A 21,587-nucleotide genomic window follows, 5' to 3' on the forward strand; every position below is an offset into this window, starting at 1 on the left:
AGATCCAGAAGAGAAGGGGAGCTCACTGAGATGAATACAAAATTCCACATACCATATATCCTTGGTGTTGAAAGAGAGGCAAAGAAGCTAAGAGAACTTCTGGCAAACTCACAGAGCTGGATAAACAAAAACGAGTTTGATGATGCCAGAGGAGCAAGAGTGCAGAGAAAAGAGAAGAACAGAAAACAACCTATTGGCATAGGCCAATGCTAAGCTATAGGGAGGGGAGAGCTATAGGCAAAGGGGAGAAAGCCAAGCAGAAAATGGCTAAAAAATAGAGTTATCTGAAGACTCCTGATGCTGAGAAGATAAAAATTGGAGTCCAGGTTCCATCTAGAAGGAGCCTTGCTAAAATGCTCTATGTTCCCAGTTGGGACACATAAAGGGATACCTGTAATAGTTGGTATGAGCAAAATGTAGACTTAACCTTTGAAAAACTACATTGCTGCAAAACTGCATTGCTGCTGCAGAACTACAAAGTTCCTGAATGTATTGAGGTGATGATCCCCTTTACTCTAGATGCCTGCCAGAAAATAGAATGAATGTCTTTAGAAGAGAATATCCAGGGCCACTACAATTTTTCATGTCTAATGGCTGGGATTCAGTAAAAAGTTGTCAGACTTATCAAGAACAGAAATACGAGAAAAACAGACAATAGAAACAGTACTACAGGTGAGTGAAATCAGAAATACACTTTAAAATAGAGAATAAAATACAGAATTTCATCACACAATTGAAATATTTAAAAAGTAAATTCTACATCTGAAAAAAATAATAGTTAAAACTAAGAATATAGCAGAGAGATTTAAGAACAGATTGGATAGAGGATGAGTAAACTGGAACACCAGTGAGTACAAAATGTCTAGACAGAAGCAAAATCTAGACTGAAGCAGAAAGCAGAACAACATATGTGCATATACAGTCCCAGGGGAAGATGGAGAATGGGGGAAAAAGACAATCTGAAGATATAATAACTGCAAATTTTCTAAACTGATGAAAGACATCATGTCATAGGTTCAAGAGGAATCTTAAACTCTACACAGGAAAAACACAAAGAAAACCATGCCAAGGAACATTAGAGTAAAACTGGCAAAAACTGAAGATGAAAAGAACATTCTGGGCAGCACAGTGAGACCACATCTCTAAAATAATAAAAATTTTAAATAGACAAATAAAAAAGATACATCATCTTCCAAGAAGCTGCAACAAGACTGACACCTGACTTCATTTTTTAAGATGATGGAAACCAGAAGACAATGGAACTACATCTTTGAATGCTAAAAGAAAATAATTGGCAACTTAGAATTCAATACCCAAGGAAAATGTTCTTCAATAATGAAGCCCTCCTCACCCCCTGCCAACAAAAAGACTTTTCCAGGCAAACAAAAGCTGAGATAATTGAACAACTGTAGGCCTACACTAAAAGAAATATTTTTTTAAATATAAAAAGCAACAAAAGGGTAAATAGATGGATACATGTAAATAAATATTGTCTAAACTAAAAATAATACTAATGATCTTTGGGATTTAAAATATGAAGTCAAAATGCATGATAGTAGCAATAAAAATGTAGGAATGGAACAAATTGAATTAAAGTAGTCTAAAGTTGAAGATTTTCTGGGATTTGTTACAATTATATTAGACTAATAAGAATGATTGTTGTAGAGTTCAGGATAACAAGTAAAAGGATAAAAGACAGTATAATTAACAGGCTAATAGAAAATAAAAGAGCAATCAAATATAATTACTGTTTTAAAAGGCAGGAAAGGAGGAAAAAGTTAAGAAAAAAAAGAAAAGTAGAAACAGAAGTGGAAAACAGAAAGTATAAGAGTATATTTAAATCTCAATATATCAGTAATTAATTTAAATGCAAATTAACTAATACTCCAATTAAAAAGCAGACCTTATTAGAACAAAGAAGCAAACACTCTACAGTAGAGCATACTTTAAAAATAACAATCTTGAAAAATTGAAGATAAAATGATGGAAAAATATATATCATGCAAATACTAGCCAAAATGAAAGCCGGCGTGACTATACTAACATCAGACAAAGTAGACCCTTGGGCAAGAAGCGTTAAAAAAGGAATATCATAATGTTAAAATAGTTGATCTGCTCAGAAGATGCAACAATCCTAAATTTAGATGCACCTAGTAACATAGCATTAATATATGTTAAGAAAAAATGGCAGGAGTAACAGGAGAAATCAGTCCATAATCATAATTTGAGAATTGCACACCTCTCTTCACAGCTGACAAAACAATTAGTACAAAACCAAAAAATCATTAGAGATAAAGAAAACTTGCCCATCATGATTAACAATCTTGATTTAATTGATATCTATAGAACACTACACCCAATAACTGCAGAAAACGTCTTTTAAAGGGCACACAAGACATTTACCAAAATATACCATATGCTAAGCCAAAAGGTAACTGAACAATCTTCAAAGGACTAGGAATAATTCCATTATTTTTCTAACCACAGTAAAATAAAGCTAGAAATCAATACAAAAAGACATCTGCAAGGACTTCAGTTTTCAGTTCTGTATGAGAGGAGATTGGAAGTCACCAGTCCATTCTAACAAGCAAAAGCTGAACAAACTGAAAAATAACCAATTCCTAGATTTGTAAAAGAAGTAAGAGCACAGGGTAAACTGCTGCCTCTCAAATTGGAAGGACAGATAGATAAAGAGAGTCACAACATACTGGAAGCAGAAACCTCTATGGGAACCAGTGTTGCAGTAGGAAAACATGAAATGTAGTTCAGAAATTGCTGAAGGCTAGGATTGGACAAGTCTAAGAGTTAAAAGTTCCAGGAGAACCCAGCCATGGAGGAGTGGGGGAGGGGCATGATTTTGTGAGCTTTAACTCTAGGAGGTTGGCCAGATTCTCACAGTAAATATCAGAAAAAAAAAATTCTTCTGAGTCTCAGCAGGGGGAGGGGTAAAGGAACCATTCCTCCGTATTCCTTAACAAGGTCTGTCCCAGGAGAAACTAGTTAACCAGACCCTAACCTAATCCCTAACCTGCTGTGATTTTATCAAAGCCTAACTGACCTGGAGGAGGGGAAAAAACCCAATTATAGTCAGCTATATAGTACTTCATGTGGAAGAAATATTGTGAATAACTTTTTGCCCACAAATTTGGTAACATAGATTAAATGGATGAATTGCGTGAAAAACAGTCTGACAAAACTCACACAAGAAGTGGTCATTCTGAAAAAGCATATAGATGTTATAGAAATTGAATCAATAATAATAACCTCCTAAAACAGAAAGCCCCAAGTACAGATGGATTCACTGGTGAATTCTACCAAATCTTTAAGGAGAAAATTACAGGAATTATCTACAAAATCTTTCAAAACACAGAAGTAGAAGGATACTTCCTAATTTGTTTTATGAGGCCAGCATTACCCTAATATCAAGTCTTGCCAAAGATATCACAAGAAAACTACAGATCAATATTGCTCATAAACATAGATGCAAACATCCTCAACAAAATATTAGCAAATCAAATCCAACAATGTATAAAAGAATTGTATACCATAACTAAGTGGGATTCATCCCAGGTATGTAAGGTTGGATTAACATTTGAAAATAAATCAGTGTAATCCATTATATCGACGGGCTAAGAAAGAAAAATTACATAAACATATCAACAGATACAGGAAAAGTATTCAACAAAATCCAACACTATTCATGATAAAAACACCCTCAACAGAGTAAGAAAAGTTTATCAATTTGATAAAGAACATCTACAAAAAACCTACAGCTAACATCATACTTAATGGTGAGAAACTACAAGCTTTCCTACTAAGATCAAGATCAAGAACAAACTTTCCTACTAAGATCAAAACCACTCCTTTTCAACATATTATTGGAAGTCCTAGCTAATGCAATAAGACAAAAAAGGAAATAAAAGGCATACTAATTGAAAGGGAAGAAGGAAAACTGTCTTTTGTCTTTTGTAGAAGACATGATTTTCTATAGAAAATCCAAAAGAACTCACAAAATATTCCTGGGACTAATAAGTGATTATAGCAAGGTTGTAGGATACAAGGTTAATATACAAAAATTATTCACTTTCCTATATACCAGCAATGAACAAGTGGAATTTGCAATTAAAAGCAAAATGGGTGTCATTTATATAAGCATCTCCAGAATGAAATGCTTAGGTATAAATCTAACAAAATATATCATCAAGATCTACATGAGAAAAACTATGAAACTCTGACAAAAAAAAAGCCAAAGAATAACTAAATAAATGAAGAGTTATTTCATATTCATGGATAGGAAGACTATAATGTCAAGATATCAGTTCTTCCTAACTTGATCTACAGATTCAACGCAATCCCAATATAAACCCCAGTAAATTTTTCTATGGATGTTGATAAACTGATTCTAAAGTTTACATGAAGAGGCAATATACTCAGAATAGCCAACACAATATCAAAGAAGAACAAAGTCAGACTTGGTTCACTATCAGACTTCAAGACTTACTATAAAGCTATAGTAATCAAGGCAGTGTGGTATTGGTGAATGACTAGGTAAACAGATCAAAGCAACAAAATAGAAAGCACAGAAACAGACCCACATAAATATAGTCAGATATGTTAAAAAAAAAAAAAAAAAAAGATAGACCTCTGACAAGCAAAGGCAAAACAATGGAACAAAGATGTTTTTTTCAACAAATGGTGCTGGAACAACTGTACAATCACATGAACAAAAGAAAATAATCTAGACATAAACTTACAGCTTTCAAAAAAAATCTACAAATGGATCACAGAAATAAATGTAAAATACAAGACTATAAAGTTCATAGAAGATAACATCAGAGAAAATCTAGATAACCTTGGAATTAGCAATGACTTCTTTCTAGATATGAATCCAAAGGCACAATCCATGAAAGAAAATATTTATAAACTGGACTTCATTAAAATTAAAAATTTCTGCTCTGCAAAAGACACTCAAAAGAATACAAAGATAAGCCACAGACTGGGAGAAAATATTTGCAAAAGACACATCTGATAAGGGACTGTTATCCAAAATATACAAAAAACTCTTAAAACTGCACAATAAAAAACCAAACAATCCAATTAAAAAATGGAGCAAAGATCTTAACAGATACCTCACCGAAGAAGATATCATGACATCAAATAAGCATATAAAAAGACGATCCATATCATATATCCTCAGGGAAATGCAAATTAAAACAATAATGAGATACCACTATACACCTATTAGAATGGCCAAAATCCAGGACACTGCTAAACACCAAATGCTGGTGAAAATATGGAACAGGAATTCTCACTTATTGTTGGTGAAAATGCAAAATGGTATAGTCACTTTGGAAGACAAATAGTTTGGTGGTTTCTTACAAAACTAAACATACTCTCACCATATGATCCAGGAATTATACTCCCTGATATTTTCCCAAAGGAATTGAAAACTTATATTCACACAAAAATCTGCACATGAATGTTTATAGCAACTACAGTCATAATTGCTAAAACTTGGAAGCAATCAAGATATCCTTCAGTAGGTGAATGGATAAATGAATGTGGTAAATCCAGACAATGAAATATTATTCAGCACATTAAGAAGAAATGAGCCATTAAGCCATGAAAAATTATGGAGGAAACTTAAATGCATATTAGTAAGTAAAAGAAGCCAGTCTAATAAAGGTTACATACTACATGATTCCAACTACATGACAACCTGGAAAAGGCACAATGAGGGGGACAATAAAAAGATCAGTGACCGCCAGGGGTTAGGGGGAAGGAGGGAATGAAGAGGTGGAGTACAGAGGATTTTAGGGCATCAAAAATACTACGTATGATACTATAATGATGGACACTTGTCATTAGACATTTGTCCAAATCCATAGAATATACAAAACCAAGAGTGAGCCCTCATGCAAATTACCAATTTTGGGTGATAATGATATGTCAGTGTAGGTTTATCACACGTAACATACCACTCTGGGGAGAATATGAATAACGAGGGAGGCTATGCCTGTAGAGGGGGCAAGAAGTATATAGGATATCTCTGTATATTCCTCTTAATTTTGCGGTAAAATTAAAATTGCCATAAAAATATGAAGTCCTTTTAAAAAAAAGATACCTAGCAAATCCAAAAATGGAAAAGAGCACCCTACTAAATTACTCATGTTTCAAGAGGAAATTAAAATGGAAGTTAGAAAATATTTTGAGTTGAATGTTAAAAAGAAAAACATATCAAGATCTGTGGGGTAAAGCTAAAAATATGTCTCAAGGAAAATGTATTGCTTTAAATGCATACATTAAAAAATAAATACTGAAGAAGAATAATTATGGATCTAGGTATGCATCTTAAGAAGTTAAAGAATAACAAACTACTATTGCTGCTGCTGCTGCTGCTGCTACTGCTAAGAGACAAAAATCAGAGAAATAGAATATAAATGTAGGCCAGGTGTGGTGGCTCACGCCTGTAATCCCAGCACTTTGGGAGGCCGAGGCGGGCGGATCACGAGGTCAGGGGATCGAGACCATCCTGGCTAACATGATGAAACCCCGTCTCTACTAAAATTACAAAAAAAAAAAAATTAGCCAGGCGTGGTGGTGGGCACCTGTAGTCCCAGCTACTTGTGAGGCTGAGGCAGGAGAATGGCGTGAACCCGGGAGGTGGAACTTGCAGTGAGCGGAGATCGCACCACTGCACTCCAGCCTGGGCGACAGAGCGAGACTACGTCTTAAAAAAATATATATATATATATATAAATAAAAATGTAAAGTGGAATCAACAAAGGCAAGAAATGCTTCTTTGAAAAGACTAGTAAAAATGATAAACCTCCATCAATAACGTGAAGAAAAAAGAAACAAGGCACAAATAACCAACAGTAGGAATGAAAAAGGGCATATAACTGCAGATCCTACAGATATTAAAAATATAATGACAGAATATTATGAATGACTTTATGCCAACAGATTTGGAAATTTAGATGAAACAGACAAATTTCTAGAAAATACAATTTACCAAAACTGATACAAGAATAAACAGAAGATCTGACTCTTCACTTATGTATTAAAGAAATCAAGTTCATAATTAATAAACTTCCCATAAAGAAATTTCCTGGTCCATATAATTTCACTGGTGAATCTTTATAAATCTGAAGAAAGAAGTAAAGCCAATCTTACATAAATTGTTCCTCAGAAATAAAATTAAGGAATACTTCCAATTTATTTTTATTAGACTTGTATAACTTTGATTCTAAAACCTGAAAAGGCTATTTTATGCAAGGAAAATTTGGCAAGGGACATGAAATGGCACTTCAAAAATAAGGTATCAAAATGGCCAATTAACATATGAAAGGTTGCTCAACATCATGCTTTAGGGAAACAGAAAATAAACTTACAATGAGATACCATACACATTCACTAAGATGGCTAAAAATAAAATCCCAATATACCATGTGTTTTAGGGATGTGGAAGAACTTGAGTTATCTTTGCTCTTGGTATAAACTGATTAAAATCACTTTGAAAAACTATTATTAGCTACATATATAGACTCTAAGACATACATAGACTCTATGACCAGCAATTGCAATCCTAGGTATATATCCAACAGAAATAAGTACACTAAAAGAGATATACAAGACTGTTCACAGCAGCACTATTTGTAAAAAAAAAAAAAAAAAAAAAAGACAAAACAACAAAACAAGTCAACTGTAAACAACCCAAATGTCCATAGAGATCAATATAACAAAGTATGTCATAGTCACATAATATAATACTTTACAGCAATGAGAAAGAATAAACTGCTTCATACCACAGTTTGGATGACTCTCATCAATATAATGTTTAATGAAAGAAGCTAGACATAAAAGAGTAGATACTATATAATCCCACTCATATAAAGTACAAAACTGGCCAACTAATCAATCTGATATATATATATATATACACACACACACTTTCTGTGCCACCAAAATGGTACACATGAATGTCCTGGATGATGCTCCTAAGAGCATCAACAATGCTGAAGAGAGGCAAATGCCAGGTTCTTATTAGGCTGTGCTCCAAAGTCATCGTCCAGTTTCTAACTGTGTTGATGAAGCATGGTTACATTGGTGAATTTAAAATCATTGAAAATCACAGAGCTGGGAAAATTACTGTGAACCTCACAAGCAGGCTAAACAAGTATGGAGTTATCAGCTCCAGATTTGCTGTGCAACTCCAAGATCTGGAAAAATGGCAGAATAATAATCCTGCCAGTTTAGTTTCATTGTATTGACAACCTCAGCTGGTATCATGGACCATAAAGAAGCAAGATGAAAACACACAGGAGGGGAAATCCTGGGATTCTTTTTCTAGAGACGCAATACATGTTTACAAATAAAATGGCTCATGGGCCAAAAAAAAAAAAAAAAAAAAGAAACATACATATTAATTACTTTTGGGTGTGAGGCATTGGAACTGGAAGAAGGAACAAGGGGCCTTTGAGGGATGTCGGTAACATTCTGTATTTTGATCAGAGTTTCATGAGTGTATTCACTTTGTGAAAATACATGAAGCCATATAATTATGACTTATAGCTCCTTCTGTTCTACAATAAAATGTTTACTTGAAAATGTCAATAAATAGAATATTTACTTTCCCTCTTTAAATATGTACTGCTTGAGATACTCTAAGTGAATACAGAGTAAGTCATGAGTAGCAGCCAGTGGATCAGAAAGTTGTCCTCATGATCCAGTCACTTGGTTGGTATTCCACTCAGCTGACAACAGCTGGGTGCTGTGAGTGTGTGTCTGTGTGTGTGTATTTTAACTTATAAAATTTGAAAACGTTCTCATTTTCACTCATTGTGATGGTTAATTTTATGTATCAACTTTACTGAGCCACAGAATGCCCAGATATTTTGTCAAACATTATTCTGGGTGTCTCTGTGAGGGTATTTCTAGATGAGATTAACACCTGAATTGGTAGACTGAGTAAAGAAGATTGCCAGCCAGGTGCAGTGGCTCATGCCTGTAGTCTCTGAGGCTGAGTGGGTAGGGCCCAGAAGATTGAGGCTGCAGTGAGCTATGATCATACCACTGCACTTCAGCCTGGGTGACAAAGTGAGACCTCATCTCTAAAGAAAAGGTAGACTGTGCTCTCTAATGTGGATGGGCATCACCTAATCAGTTGAAGGCCTGAAGAAAACAAAAAGGTTGACTTTTCTGTGAGAAATTCCTTCTGCTTGACTACCTTTGAGCTGAGACATCAGTTTTTATTTGCCTTTGGACTCGAACCAAACCATTCACTTTTCCTGGGTCTCAAGCCTGTTGGCATTTGGACTAGAACTATACTATTGGCTCTCCTGGTTCTCAGGCCTTTGAACTTGAACTGTAATTACATCAGTGGCTCTGCTGGGTCTCCAGCCTGTCAACTGCTCCATCTTGGAACTTGTCAGCCTCCATTATCATGTGAGCCAATTCCTTATTAATCTATATGTGTGTGTGTATGAAAATTTACATAGATATATATTACACATCTTATACAGACTCTTGGCTCTGTTCCTCCAGAGAACCATGACTAATACACTCACATATTGCCTACATTTTGTCCATAATAGATGATCTGTTAAAGGCAGAAAACATAAAGAACAGTAAAACATAAAAATAAATGAAGACCATAAGAATAATTACAATTTTTCAAATAAGTCTCAAAGATGATCTTCAACAAAATTTGTAATTACATTTACTAATCAGAATCCTTATAATATATATAAAAATATACTTAGTCTTTTAAAAATTGATACTTAACATAAAATATTTGTATTCATATGATTTTTTATTTACTGGGATTTAACATTATTCATATTGAGACTATCATTTTTAGAGAAATACTTGTACTTACTAGCACGAAATACTTTTATTTTGAAACCAAACTAGAAAACTATAAAAGCTTTTAATATTCACAGTTAAAAACTTCAGACAACAGGTTATATAAGTTGATTGATTTGGATCTGTATATGTATATATATTTGATTTCCAAACAATTCAATAAAACATTACAGTTAGAATATCCAAAAATTATGTTTTCTCTTATATTAGTTTAAAAATCTATTTTAAATACATTTAAAGATGAAATGTATTTAATTGAAATGTATGAATTATATTGAAATCAAATATGTAATCTTTAATGTGCAAAATCTGAATTTTTCTTTAGTTTGCTTTTTTATCATGTATCATTAAAGAATAACATTATTTTTTAAGTTCCAAAGAGGCTGATAATGAGATTATGATTACTATAAATTCCATAGCTCATAAATGTTTGAAAATGTTAATTTAGTATAATCTCTATCCCCAGGTTTTATAGACAAAGAAACTGAGGCTAGAGCAGTTAGACAATTTGACCAAGGATATATTTTTAGCTTGTGGCAGAGTCAGGGTAAACGTGCAAGTTTCTTGACTATTGATCCAGTGTTCTCTGCAGCAGCACAAGATATCCATCTCTTCTGCATAAAAGATAATAAATGATCCAATGAGTCATTTTCTTAGCTCCACAACTAAGTTTTCACATGCACAAAAGAACCCGGTCAACTATAGCTATTAAAAGGTTGCCATGTCTGACTGAGAAATTCACGAATATAAGGGATCTTTACATTCTCCTCCACCTTCAATAAATTTGGCTTTCATCAGTTAATGTCTGAAAATACCTTTGGATAATTTTCAGCAGAAAAACAATACATCAGGAATCTCAGTGGCTGAGAAGGGAGAGCTTTTCCAACTTTCATAAACAAAACTTCAGTGACAGTCTCTTTTGGGTTTTGGATGTAATTTTCCTAACTGATGTCTTCACTGTGGTGTGCCTTGGTTGTTTTCCACTCATTAGCTAATTTTGAGGGAAACCATGTTTATGTTGATGCCACATCAGTGTGAAAAACTGATCAAATAAAGTAGAATTCTGCAGTCTCTCACTGAGAAAAGCTGGAATCAAGTCACAATTCACATGTGAATGAGGTAAAGACAAGGTACATCTACAAGAACACTATTGTCCTGCTTCTGGTTTAAATGATTAGTAGCTAATAACACAGCCTCAAGAAATTTCCCACTGAAATATTCATAAAAATTTAAAGAAAAAGTTAAAACGCATAACAATGCAAAACTCTAAAATGGATGGTTAACCTTTTGCCAGAATTGAAAAGGATTTTCACACTAACAAGAATGGAACAGATTTGAGAATTACAATCAAAGGTTAATACAGAACAGACTCACCAGTTTTCTCCATTCCTACCCCTGGCTCAGTAACCAGGCTCTATAATAGTGTTTTCGAACCTTGGGCAATTTTCTGAAAATACAGATTCTTTGGCTCAATTTCTAGAGATCCTGATTCCATGGGTATCCGATGGTGGTGATAGTGGTGGCAGGAGGATTCAGAAGTGTGTGTGTGTGTGTGTGTGTGTGTGTGTGTGTACCTTATAAACCCCATTAAGTGAATCTGAAGATCTACCAGGTTTGATAACTACTGGTCTACATCAATCCATAAAATTGAATAGTTGTCCCTCTGTTGCATAGTTCCTGCTTTCTTAAAATATAATTTTCTGTTCTGAAACAGGCTCACAGGAAGTTGCAGAAATAGCACAGAGTTTCTGTACATCCTTCAGGCAGGTTTCCCTGATAATAATATCTCATATAATGACAGGACATTGTCAAAAACTAGTTAACTGATGGTTGATACAGTACTAGGAATTCAGATACAGACCTTGTTTGATTTCACCAGTTTTTACATGCACCTCTGTGTGTGTGTGTGTTGCATATGATTCTATAAAAATTTATCACATGTGTTGATCCATGTAACCATCACAACAATCAGAATGCAGAACTGTTTCATCACCATAAAGAAACTCCTTTGTTTTACTTACTACAAGTCACAGCTTCTTCCTTCTGCACCCCTAACCTCTGGCAACCACTCATGTGTTCTCCATCATTACAGTTTTGTCACTTACAGAATGTTATATAAATGGAATCATATAATATAAAACCCTTTGAAATTCTCTTTTTTTCCCCACTCAGCACAATGCTCTTGAGAGCCATCCAAGTTTTTAATCAATAGCTTAATACTTTTTATTGCTGAGTAGTACTCTATTGTATAGATGGGCGACAGTTTGTTTATCCTTTCATGCACGGAAGTACGTTTGGATTGTTTCCAGTATTTGGCCATTATGAATAAAGCTGCTTTGAACATTCATGGACAAGTTTTAGTGCAAACATGTTTTCATTTCTCTAGGAAAAATGCCAGAAGTGGAATTGCTGATTTGCATGGTTTGTAAACATATTTCATTTTATAAGAAACTGCCAATCTATTTTCCACAGTGATAGTACCATGTTATGCTCCCACCAGCATTGTATAAATGAGAGACTTGCTTGCTCTGCATCCTCACCAGCAGTTGGCTTATTAGTTGCTCATTGTTGAGGCACATAGATTTGGATATCCTAAATGAGTCCCAGGGACTCATTTCAGTCCCTACCTAGTGTTTATGTTTTTATAATATAGTAGAAGAATAAACTATAGAATATAGTAGAAGAATGGAGATACAATATGGGCACAGATTGGAGGACCTAAGGAAGAAGATATGTTGGGGGTAATAGCTTTTCCATTTATCCTACTGGTTAATATCAGAGAAAGGGACAATGAGGGTAGGCTTATGATAAACAGTAAACCATTAATGTTTCATTAGATGAATAATTGTTAAAAATGAGACAATTCCTAAGTAGATAGGAATTGCATATATCAATGTGCTCTTCAGCTATGGATCTGAGATGGGCCATCCACACTCAAAAATAGGGCTAATAGGTATCTGGTTTTTAAAAGTGAAAGTCTGGTATTAGAGCTTTTGGCCTAGAATAAACACATGCTATGGTGTGACGTATGGGCCAACATTAGAGGCTTGTAATAAATAATACAGTCCTAACTCCTTACTTGGATATAAGAGCATTAACTTTCTTTTCTGATATTTCTGGGGATACTATACGGCAAACAAACCCAAATAAACAAGACCATAGTGAACCATACATCTGTTGAAATACACAATGCATTTGAATATTTACTTTTACGATGAGTAATCAGGAAAAAAAAAGCTATGGAAAAAGGCTCTAGGATTACAGTAAGAGACCATCATCTTTCAAGTTCCAGAGGAAAAGAATATTTCTAGAAAGACTTAAGACAGAAACCAGAGGAAATTAAAAAGTAAAAACTGTGTTGCATTTTCAATAGGATGTAAGAAAGAAGTTCACAATAAAAGTAGTCATGATAAAGGAGACAAGTGGAAACAGTGAAAAAAAAAAAGTAATAGTAGAATTTCAGTAAACATTCAAGTTAGTAATAATCATAACTTCAGTAACTTGAACAACAGATATAAAGTACAAGTCTAAATGGCTTTCATAAGAATTCTGAGATTAAAAAACACAAAGATGAACAGAAGGAAAAGATGGTTTGTATGGGGAGGCCTAAGAATTTAATAAATAATTATGGATGGTTTACCCTCCAAAGTTAATATTTATTATAATCATTCTACTCTCCTGTCCTCAAATTGATTTTTTACAACAGAAGCAGACCACCAATAATCCGATACAATTGATAAGCTCTAAAATTTTGACCAATGAAGCTCTAATTTCAAGGCATGCCCAGATAATTTTTGTTTTCCTATTTGTAGGGACAGGGTCTCATTATGGGTTGCCCAGGCTACGTTTTATTTTTCTTTTAACATTTCAGAATCATTTTTTGATATTAAAGTCTTTGCTTTTTTATTTTAAGCCAGTCTGAGCCTCTTAGTAGGGATATAATCTGTTTACATTTATTATCATAATGAGGATTCTTGGTCTTGTTTTCTATGGTTTTATGCTTTGTAGTGTCCTATGCTTTCTTTCATTTGCTACATAGATATTTTCTTTGACTTTGTCTTTGCTAGTAGTGTAGAATATATATAAATGATCTCAATTCAATTTTTTAAATATGAGCAATTAGTTTCAAGAATAAAAGACAATCTATTCCACACTTCTTCTCATTTCCCAATCTGATTGAGATAATTAGGGATTTCAGACATTGTTGCTTATTTTTAAGTACTTAAAAATATTTACATAAAGTATATTAAATGTTTTTATACATTAAAAATATGTCTCTCAAAAATTACTCTGGCTAGGTGGGGTGGCTCACGCCCGTAATCCCAGCACTTTGAGAGGATGAGGCCAGTGGATCACATGGTCAGGAGATCGAGACCATCCTGGCCAGGATGTTGAATTCCCGTCTCCACTAAAAATACAAAAATTAGCTGGGTATGATGGCATGCGCCTAAAATCCCAGCTACTCGGGAGGCTGAGGCAGGAGAGTCGCTTGAACCTGGGAGGTGGAGGTTTCCGTGAGCCGAGATCGCGCCACTGCACTCCAGCCCAGCGACAGAGCAAGACTACATCTCACAAAAAAAAAAAAAAAAAAAAGTTGAGGGGGCGCCCAAGATGGCTGAATAGAAACAGCTCCAGCCTCCAGTTCCCAGCATGACAGACACAAAAGACGGGTGATTTCTGCATTTCCAACTGAGGTGCAGACTGACAACTCACACCTCACATGGCCGGGTATACCTCAGACGAAGCTTCCAGAGCAACGATCAGACAGTAACACTTGCTGTTCAGCAATATTCTCTCTTCTGCAGCCTCCGCTGCTGATACCCAGACAAGCAGGGTCTGGAGTGTACCTCAAGCAAACTCCAACAGACCTGCAGCAGAGGGTCCTGACTGTTAGAAGGAAAACTAACAAACAGAAAGGACATCCACACCAAAACCCCACTGTACATCACCATCCTCAAAGACCAAAGGTAGATAAAACCACAAAGATGGGGAAAAAGCAGCGCAGAAAAGCTGGAAATTCAAAAAATTAGAGCGCCTCTCCCCCTCCAAAGGAACGCAGCTCCTCACCAGCAATGGAACAAAGCTGGATGGAGAATGACTTTGATGAGTTGAGCGAAGAAGGCTTCAGTCGATCAAACTTCTCAGAGCTAAAGGAGGAACTATGAACACAGCACAAAGAAACTAAAAACCTTGAGAAAAGATTTGACGAATGGATAACTAGAATAACCAATGCAGAGAAGTCCATAACGACCTGATAGAGATGAAAACCATGACACGAGAATTACATGACAAATGCACAAGCTTCAGTAACAGACTCGATCAACTGGAAGAAAGAATATCACTGATTGAAGATCAAATGAATGAAATGAAGTGAGAAGAGAAGTTTAGTGAAAAAAGAGTGAAAAGAAATGAACAAAGCCCCAAGAAATATGGGATTATGTGAAAAGACCAAATCTATGTCTGATTGGTGTACCTGAAAGTGATGGGGAGAATGGAACCAAGTTGGAAAACACTTTGCAGGATATCATCCAGGAGAACTTCCCCAATCTAGCAAGGCAGGCCAACATTCAAATTCAGGAAATACAGAGAACGCCACAAAGATACTCCTCGAGAAGAGCAACTCCAAGACATATAATTGTCAGATTCACCAAAGTTGAAATGAAGGAAAAAATGTTAAGGGCAGCCACAGAGAAAGGCTGGGTTACCCACAAAGGGAATCCCAACAGACTGATAGCAGATCTCTCTGCAGAAACCCTACAAGCCAGAAGAGAGTGGGGGCCGATATTCGACATTCTTAAAGAAAAGAATTTTCAACCCAAAATTTCATATCCAGTCAAACTAAGCTTCATAAGTGAAGGAGAAATAAAATCCTTTACAGACAAGCAAATGCTTAGAGATTTTGCCAACACTAGGCCTGCCCTACAAGAGATCCTGAAGGAAGCACTAAACATGGAAAGGAACAACTGGTATCAGCCATTGCAAAAACATGCCAAAATGTAAAGACCATCGAGGCTAGGAAGAAACTGCATCAACTAACGAGCAAAATAACCAGTTAATATCATATTGGCAGGATCAAGTTCACACATAACAATATTAACCTTAAATGTAAATGGACTAAATGCTCCAATAAAAAGACACAGACTGGCAAACTGGATAAAGAGTCAAGACCCGTCAGTCTGCTGTATTCAGGAGACCCATCTCACATGCAGAGACACACATAGGCTCAAAATAAAGGGATGGAGGAAGATCTACCAAGCAAATGAAGAACAAAACAAGCAAGGGTTGCAATCCTAGTCTCTGATAAAACAGACTTGAAACCATCAAAGATCAAAAGAGACAAAGAAGGCCATTATATAATGGTAAAGGGATCAATTCAACAGGAAGAGCTAACTATCCTAAATATATATGCACCCAATACAGGAGCACCCAGATTCATAAAGCAAGTCCTTAGAGACTTACAAAGAGACTTAGACTCCCATACAATAATAATGGGAGACTTCAACACCCCACTGTCAACATTAGACAGATCTACGAGAGAGAAAGTTAACAAGGATATCCAGGAATTGAACTCATCTCTGCAGCAAGCAGACCTAATAGACATCTACAGAACTCTCCACCCCAAATCAACAGAATATACATTCTTCTCAGCACCACATTGCACTTATTCCAAAATTGACCACATAGTTGGAAGTAAAGCACTCCTCAGCAAATTCAAAAGAATGGAAATTACAACAAACTGTCTCTCAGACCACAGTGCAATCAAACTAGAACTCAAGACGAAAACTCAATCAAAACCACTTAACTACATGGAAACTGAACAACCTGCTCCTGAATTACTACTGGGTACATAATGAAATAAAGGTAGAAATAAAGATGTTTTCTGAAACCAATGAGAACAAAGATACAACATACCAGAATCTCTAGGATACATTTAAAGCAGTGTGTAGAGGGAAATTTATAGCACTAAATGCCCACAAGAGAAAGCAGGAAAGATCTAAAACGGACAACCTAACTTCACAATTAAAAGAACTAGAGAAGCAAGAGCAAACACATTCAAAAGCTAGCAGAAGACAAGAAATAACTAAGATCAGAGCAGAACTGAAGGAGATAGAGACACAAAAAACCCTCCAAAGATTCAATGAATCCAGGAGCAGGTTTTTTGAAAAGATCAACAAAATTGATAGACCACTAACAAGACTAATAAAGAAGAAAAGAGAGAAGAATCAAATCGACGCAATTAAAAATGATAAAGGGGATATCACCACCGACCCCACAGAAGTACAAACTACCATCAGAGAATCCTATAAACACCTCTAAGCAAATAAACTAGAAAACCTAGAAGAAAGGGATAATTTCCTGGACACTTACACTCTCCCAAGACTAAACCAGAAAGAAGTTGAATCCCTGAATAGACCAATAGCAGACTCTGAAATTGAGGCAATAATTAATAGCCTACCAACCAAAAAAAAAGTCCAGGACCAGCTGGATTCACAGCCAAATTCTACCAGAGGTACAAGGAGGAGCTGGTACCATTCCTTCTGAAACTATTTCAATCAATAAAAAAAGAGGGAATCCTCCCTAACTCATTTTATGAGGCCAGCATCATCCTGATACCAAAGCCTGGCAGAGACACAACAAAAAAAGAGAATTTTAGACAAATATCCCTGATGAACATTGATGCAAAAATCCTCAATAAAATACTGGCAAACTGAATCCAGCAGCACATCAAAAAGCTTATCCATCTTGATCAAGTGGGCTTCATCCCTGGGATGCAAGGCTGGTTCAACATATGCAAATCAATAAATGCAATCCAGCATATAAACAGAACCAAAGACAAAAACCACATGATTATCTCAATAGATGCAGAAAAGGCCTTTGACAAAATTCAACAGCCCTTCATGCTAAAAACGCTCAATAAATTCGGTATTGATGGAATGTATCTCAAAATAATAAGAGCTATTTATGACAAACCCACAGCCAATGTAATACTGAATGGGCAAAAACTGGAAGCATTCCCTTTGAAAACTGGCACAAGACAGGGATGCCCTCTCTCACCACTCCTATTCAACATAGTGTTGGAAGTTCTGGCCAGGGCAATCAGGCAAGAGAAAGAAATAAAGTGTATTCAATTATGAAAAGAAGAAGTTAAATTGTCCCTGTTTGCAGATGACATGATTGTATATTTAGAAAACCCTATCATCTGAGCCCAAAATCTCCTGAAGCTGATAAGCAACTTCAGCACAGTCTCAGGATACAAAATCAGTGTGCAAAAATCACAAGCATTCCTATACACCAATAACAGACAAACGGAGAGCCAAATCATGACTGAACTCCCAGTCACAATCGCTTGAAAGAGAATAAAATACCTAGGAATCCAACTGACAAGGGATGTGAAGGACCTCTTCAAGGAGAACTACAAACCACTGCTCAATGAAATAAAAGAGGACACAAACAAATGGAAGAACATTCCAGCTAATGGATAGGAAGAATCAGTATCATGAAAATGGCCATACTGCCCAAGGTAATTTATAGATTCAATGCCATCCCCATTAAGCTACCAATTACTTTCTTCACATAATTGGAAAAAACTACTTTAAAGTTCATATGTAACCAAAAAAGAGCCCGCATAGCCAAGACAATTCTAAGTCAAAAGAACAAAGGTGGACACATCACGCTACCTGACTTCAAATTATACTACAAGGCTACAGTAACCAAAACAGCATGGTACTGGCACCAAAACAGAGATATAGACCAATGGAACAGAACAGAGGCCTCAGAAACAACACCACACATCTACAACCATCTGATCTTTGACAAACCTGAGAAAAACAAGAAATGGGGAAAGGATTCCCTATTTAATAAATGATGTTGGGAAAACTGGCTAGCCATAAGTAGAAAGCTGAAACTGGATCCCTTCCTTACTCCTTATACAAAAATTAATTCAAGATGGATTACAGATTTAAATGCTAGACCTAAAACCATAAAAACCCTAGAAGAAAACCTAGGCAATACCATTCAGGACATAGGCATGGGCAAGGACTTCATGTCTAAAACACCAAAAGCAATGGCAACAAAACCCAAAATTGACAAATGGGATCTAATCAAACTAAAGAGCCTCTGCACAGCAAAAGAAACTACCATCAGAGTGAACAGGCAACCTACAGAATGGGAGAAAATTTTTGCAATCTACTCATCTGACAAAGGGCTAATATCCAGAACCTACAAAGAACTCAATCAAATTTACAAGAAAAAAAAAAAACAATCCCATCAAAAAGTGGGCAAAGGATATAACACACACTTCTCAAAAGAAGACATTTATGCAGCCAACAGACACATGAAAAAAATGCTCATTATCACTCGCCATCAGAGAAATGCAAATCAAAACCACAATGAGATACCATCTCACACCAGTTAGAATGGCAATCATTTGAAAGTCAGGAAACGACAGGTGCTGGAGAGGATGTGGAGAAATAGGAACACTTTTACACTGTTGGTGGGACTGTAAACTAGTTCAACCATTGTGGAAAACAGTGTGGCGATTCCTCAAGGATCTAGAACTAGAAATACCATTTGACCCAGCCATCCCATTACTGAGTATATGCCCAAAGGATTATAAATCATGCAGCTATAAAGACACATGCACACGTATGTTTATTGCAGCACTATTCACAATAGCAAAGACTTGGAATCAACCCAAATGTCCATCAGTGACAGACTGGATTAAGAAAATGTGGCACATATACAGCATGGAATACTATGTAGCCATAAAAAAGGATGAGTTTGTGTCCTTTGTAGGGACATGGATGCAGCTGGAAACCATCATTCTCAGCAAACTATCGCAAGAACAGAAAACCAAACACCGCATATTCTCACTCATAGGTGGAAATTGAACAATGAAATCACTTGGACACAGGAAGGGGAACATCACACACTGGGGTCTATTATGGGGTGGGGGGAGCGGGGAGGAATAGTATTAGGAGATACACCTAATGTAAATGATGAGTTAATGGGTGCAGCACACCAACATGGCACATGTATACATATGTAACAAACTTGCACGTTGTGCACATATACCCAAGAACATAAGTATAATTAAAAAAAAATTACTCAGACCCCAAGATGGTTTAAAAAATTTTAATGCTATCTACCAGTACTTCTATATAACTATATCCTTTTCTTTTAATCAATATACATATATTTCTAATGCCTAAAAAATGAACAAGGTGATTATATAATGGAGACTTTTCTCCTTTAAAAGTTTTACAAGAGTTTTCACTTTCTTGCATGTAATTTCACTTTTTTGCATGTAATGCTGTAGAGCAGGGAGTGGTAAACTTTTCCTGTAAAGGGCCAGAGAGTGACTGTTTTAGGCTTTGCATGCCACACTTTTTCTGTTGCAAGTACTGAAAAGGTAAGTTAAAATTGTCCCTTAAGTTTAATGAGTGTTTATATGAGTAGATGCTGAGCTGTTGTCTATAGTCAAGGAACACCACAGTTAGTGTTTACTAAGACAGCAAGAAGTGGAACAAGGCTTAAAGAACTACTTCCTGATTATCAGGAACTGCATGCTATGTGATTGAAGGTTTGCAAGCAGAGAAAAGGTGACTGCTGAGTTCTTGAAGCATCTGTCTACCTAAAGGCTGGCCATTAGACTATTTCACATTTTAAAACCCTTTCTAATATATTTATTTTATAACAGATTATTGTACATAAAATTGAGAAGAGAAAAACAGACTTAAAATATGTATTTTTTTCAGAATATAGAAAAAGAGATTATACAAAAGAGGAGAAAGTTAAACATTTTGTAAGGAGCGTTTCTGATAAGTACTACTTCATAATTTCGCTGTAAAATAAATACAAGGACATCCCCTTAAAGATGAAGAATTCAAGGACTAGAGTGGCTATGGATTTGTCCAAGGATACCCAGCGACAGTTGTAACAGAATCCTGAACATGTATGTCTCAATTTTGAATAATATTAAATAATAATATATTAAAATACATTTGTTCCTGAATAAATTAGCATACAATCCTGAAGTGCTGAATATAGGATAATATTTCTTCATTCTGGCAGTTTCTAATATAAAACAGTAAGTTTCTAACGTGATACAGTATGACCTCGCTGAAATAGTACCTTGATATGTCTGGGGGAGAAAAAACATGGGTCTTTTAGACTCTTCCAGAGAAAAAGCCTTCAAGTTGCCAAAAACCAGTCAGTCAAATTTCCTTGGCTTTCTAATGACAATGCCACTGTCCTCTTCATAGTACACATAAACAGAGAAGAAAGAAGTTCTAAAGAACTCCATACATATTTAGATAAAGATAATTCATTATTTCTTGAGAGCCTCTAACATGTACAGCATACATTTAGATGGAGAGTAGAGCAGATAGGTGAGGATGTCATAATTCTATGACTATTTTTCTTTCTATTTTGCCTGCTCCTAAATAGTGTTTCAGGTGTTTCACAATAAAAGGGATGTACACATAATACTTTGAAAATGGAAATAGAGAAGACATGATCATAACTAATTCTCTACGTATTTAAAGAAGATGACTGTCAAGGAGGAAAGAAGAGTAAAACACATTCCAAGAGACTAAAAATAACTAGGTGTAATAGGATGAAATTAAGCAAAGGAAAATGGAGGATAAACAGACTGGTTTTCTGTTTTTTTCCTCTGTTTCTACTCGTGAACTAAATTCCCCAAGGAAGATTAGTTGTAG

At 35.5% G+C, this 21,587-nt stretch overlaps 1 protein-coding gene and 1 pseudogene across 5 annotated transcripts in view; one reads left to right on the forward strand and one right to left on the reverse strand.

The window, feature by feature from the left end:
• EXOC6B (exocyst complex component 6B) overlaps positions 1–21,587 on the reverse strand; it is a 703,452-nt gene that overhangs the window by 109,557 nt on the left and 572,308 nt on the right. The window contains exon 22 of one of the 5 annotated variants that reach the window (XM_073023071.1): positions 10,247–10,481. The exons of the other annotated variants lie outside the window; for them this stretch is intronic. Within the exon in view, the coding sequence (XP_072879172.1) occupies positions 10,410–10,481 (72 nt within the window). The 3' untranslated portion in view covers positions 10,247–10,409. Of the gene's footprint in view, positions 1–10,246; positions 10,482–21,587 lie in introns of those variants that run through there. 5 annotated transcript variants of the gene reach the window in all.
• On the forward strand, positions 7,970–8,551 carry LOC140713344 (small ribosomal subunit protein uS8-like; annotated as a pseudogene).

Source organism: Chlorocebus sabaeus, chromosome 14 (genome assembly GCF_047675955.1).
Source record: "Chlorocebus sabaeus isolate Y175 chromosome 14, mChlSab1.0.hap1, whole genome shotgun sequence".
Classification (NCBI taxonomy): Eukaryota; Metazoa; Chordata; class Mammalia; order Primates; family Cercopithecidae; genus Chlorocebus; species Chlorocebus sabaeus.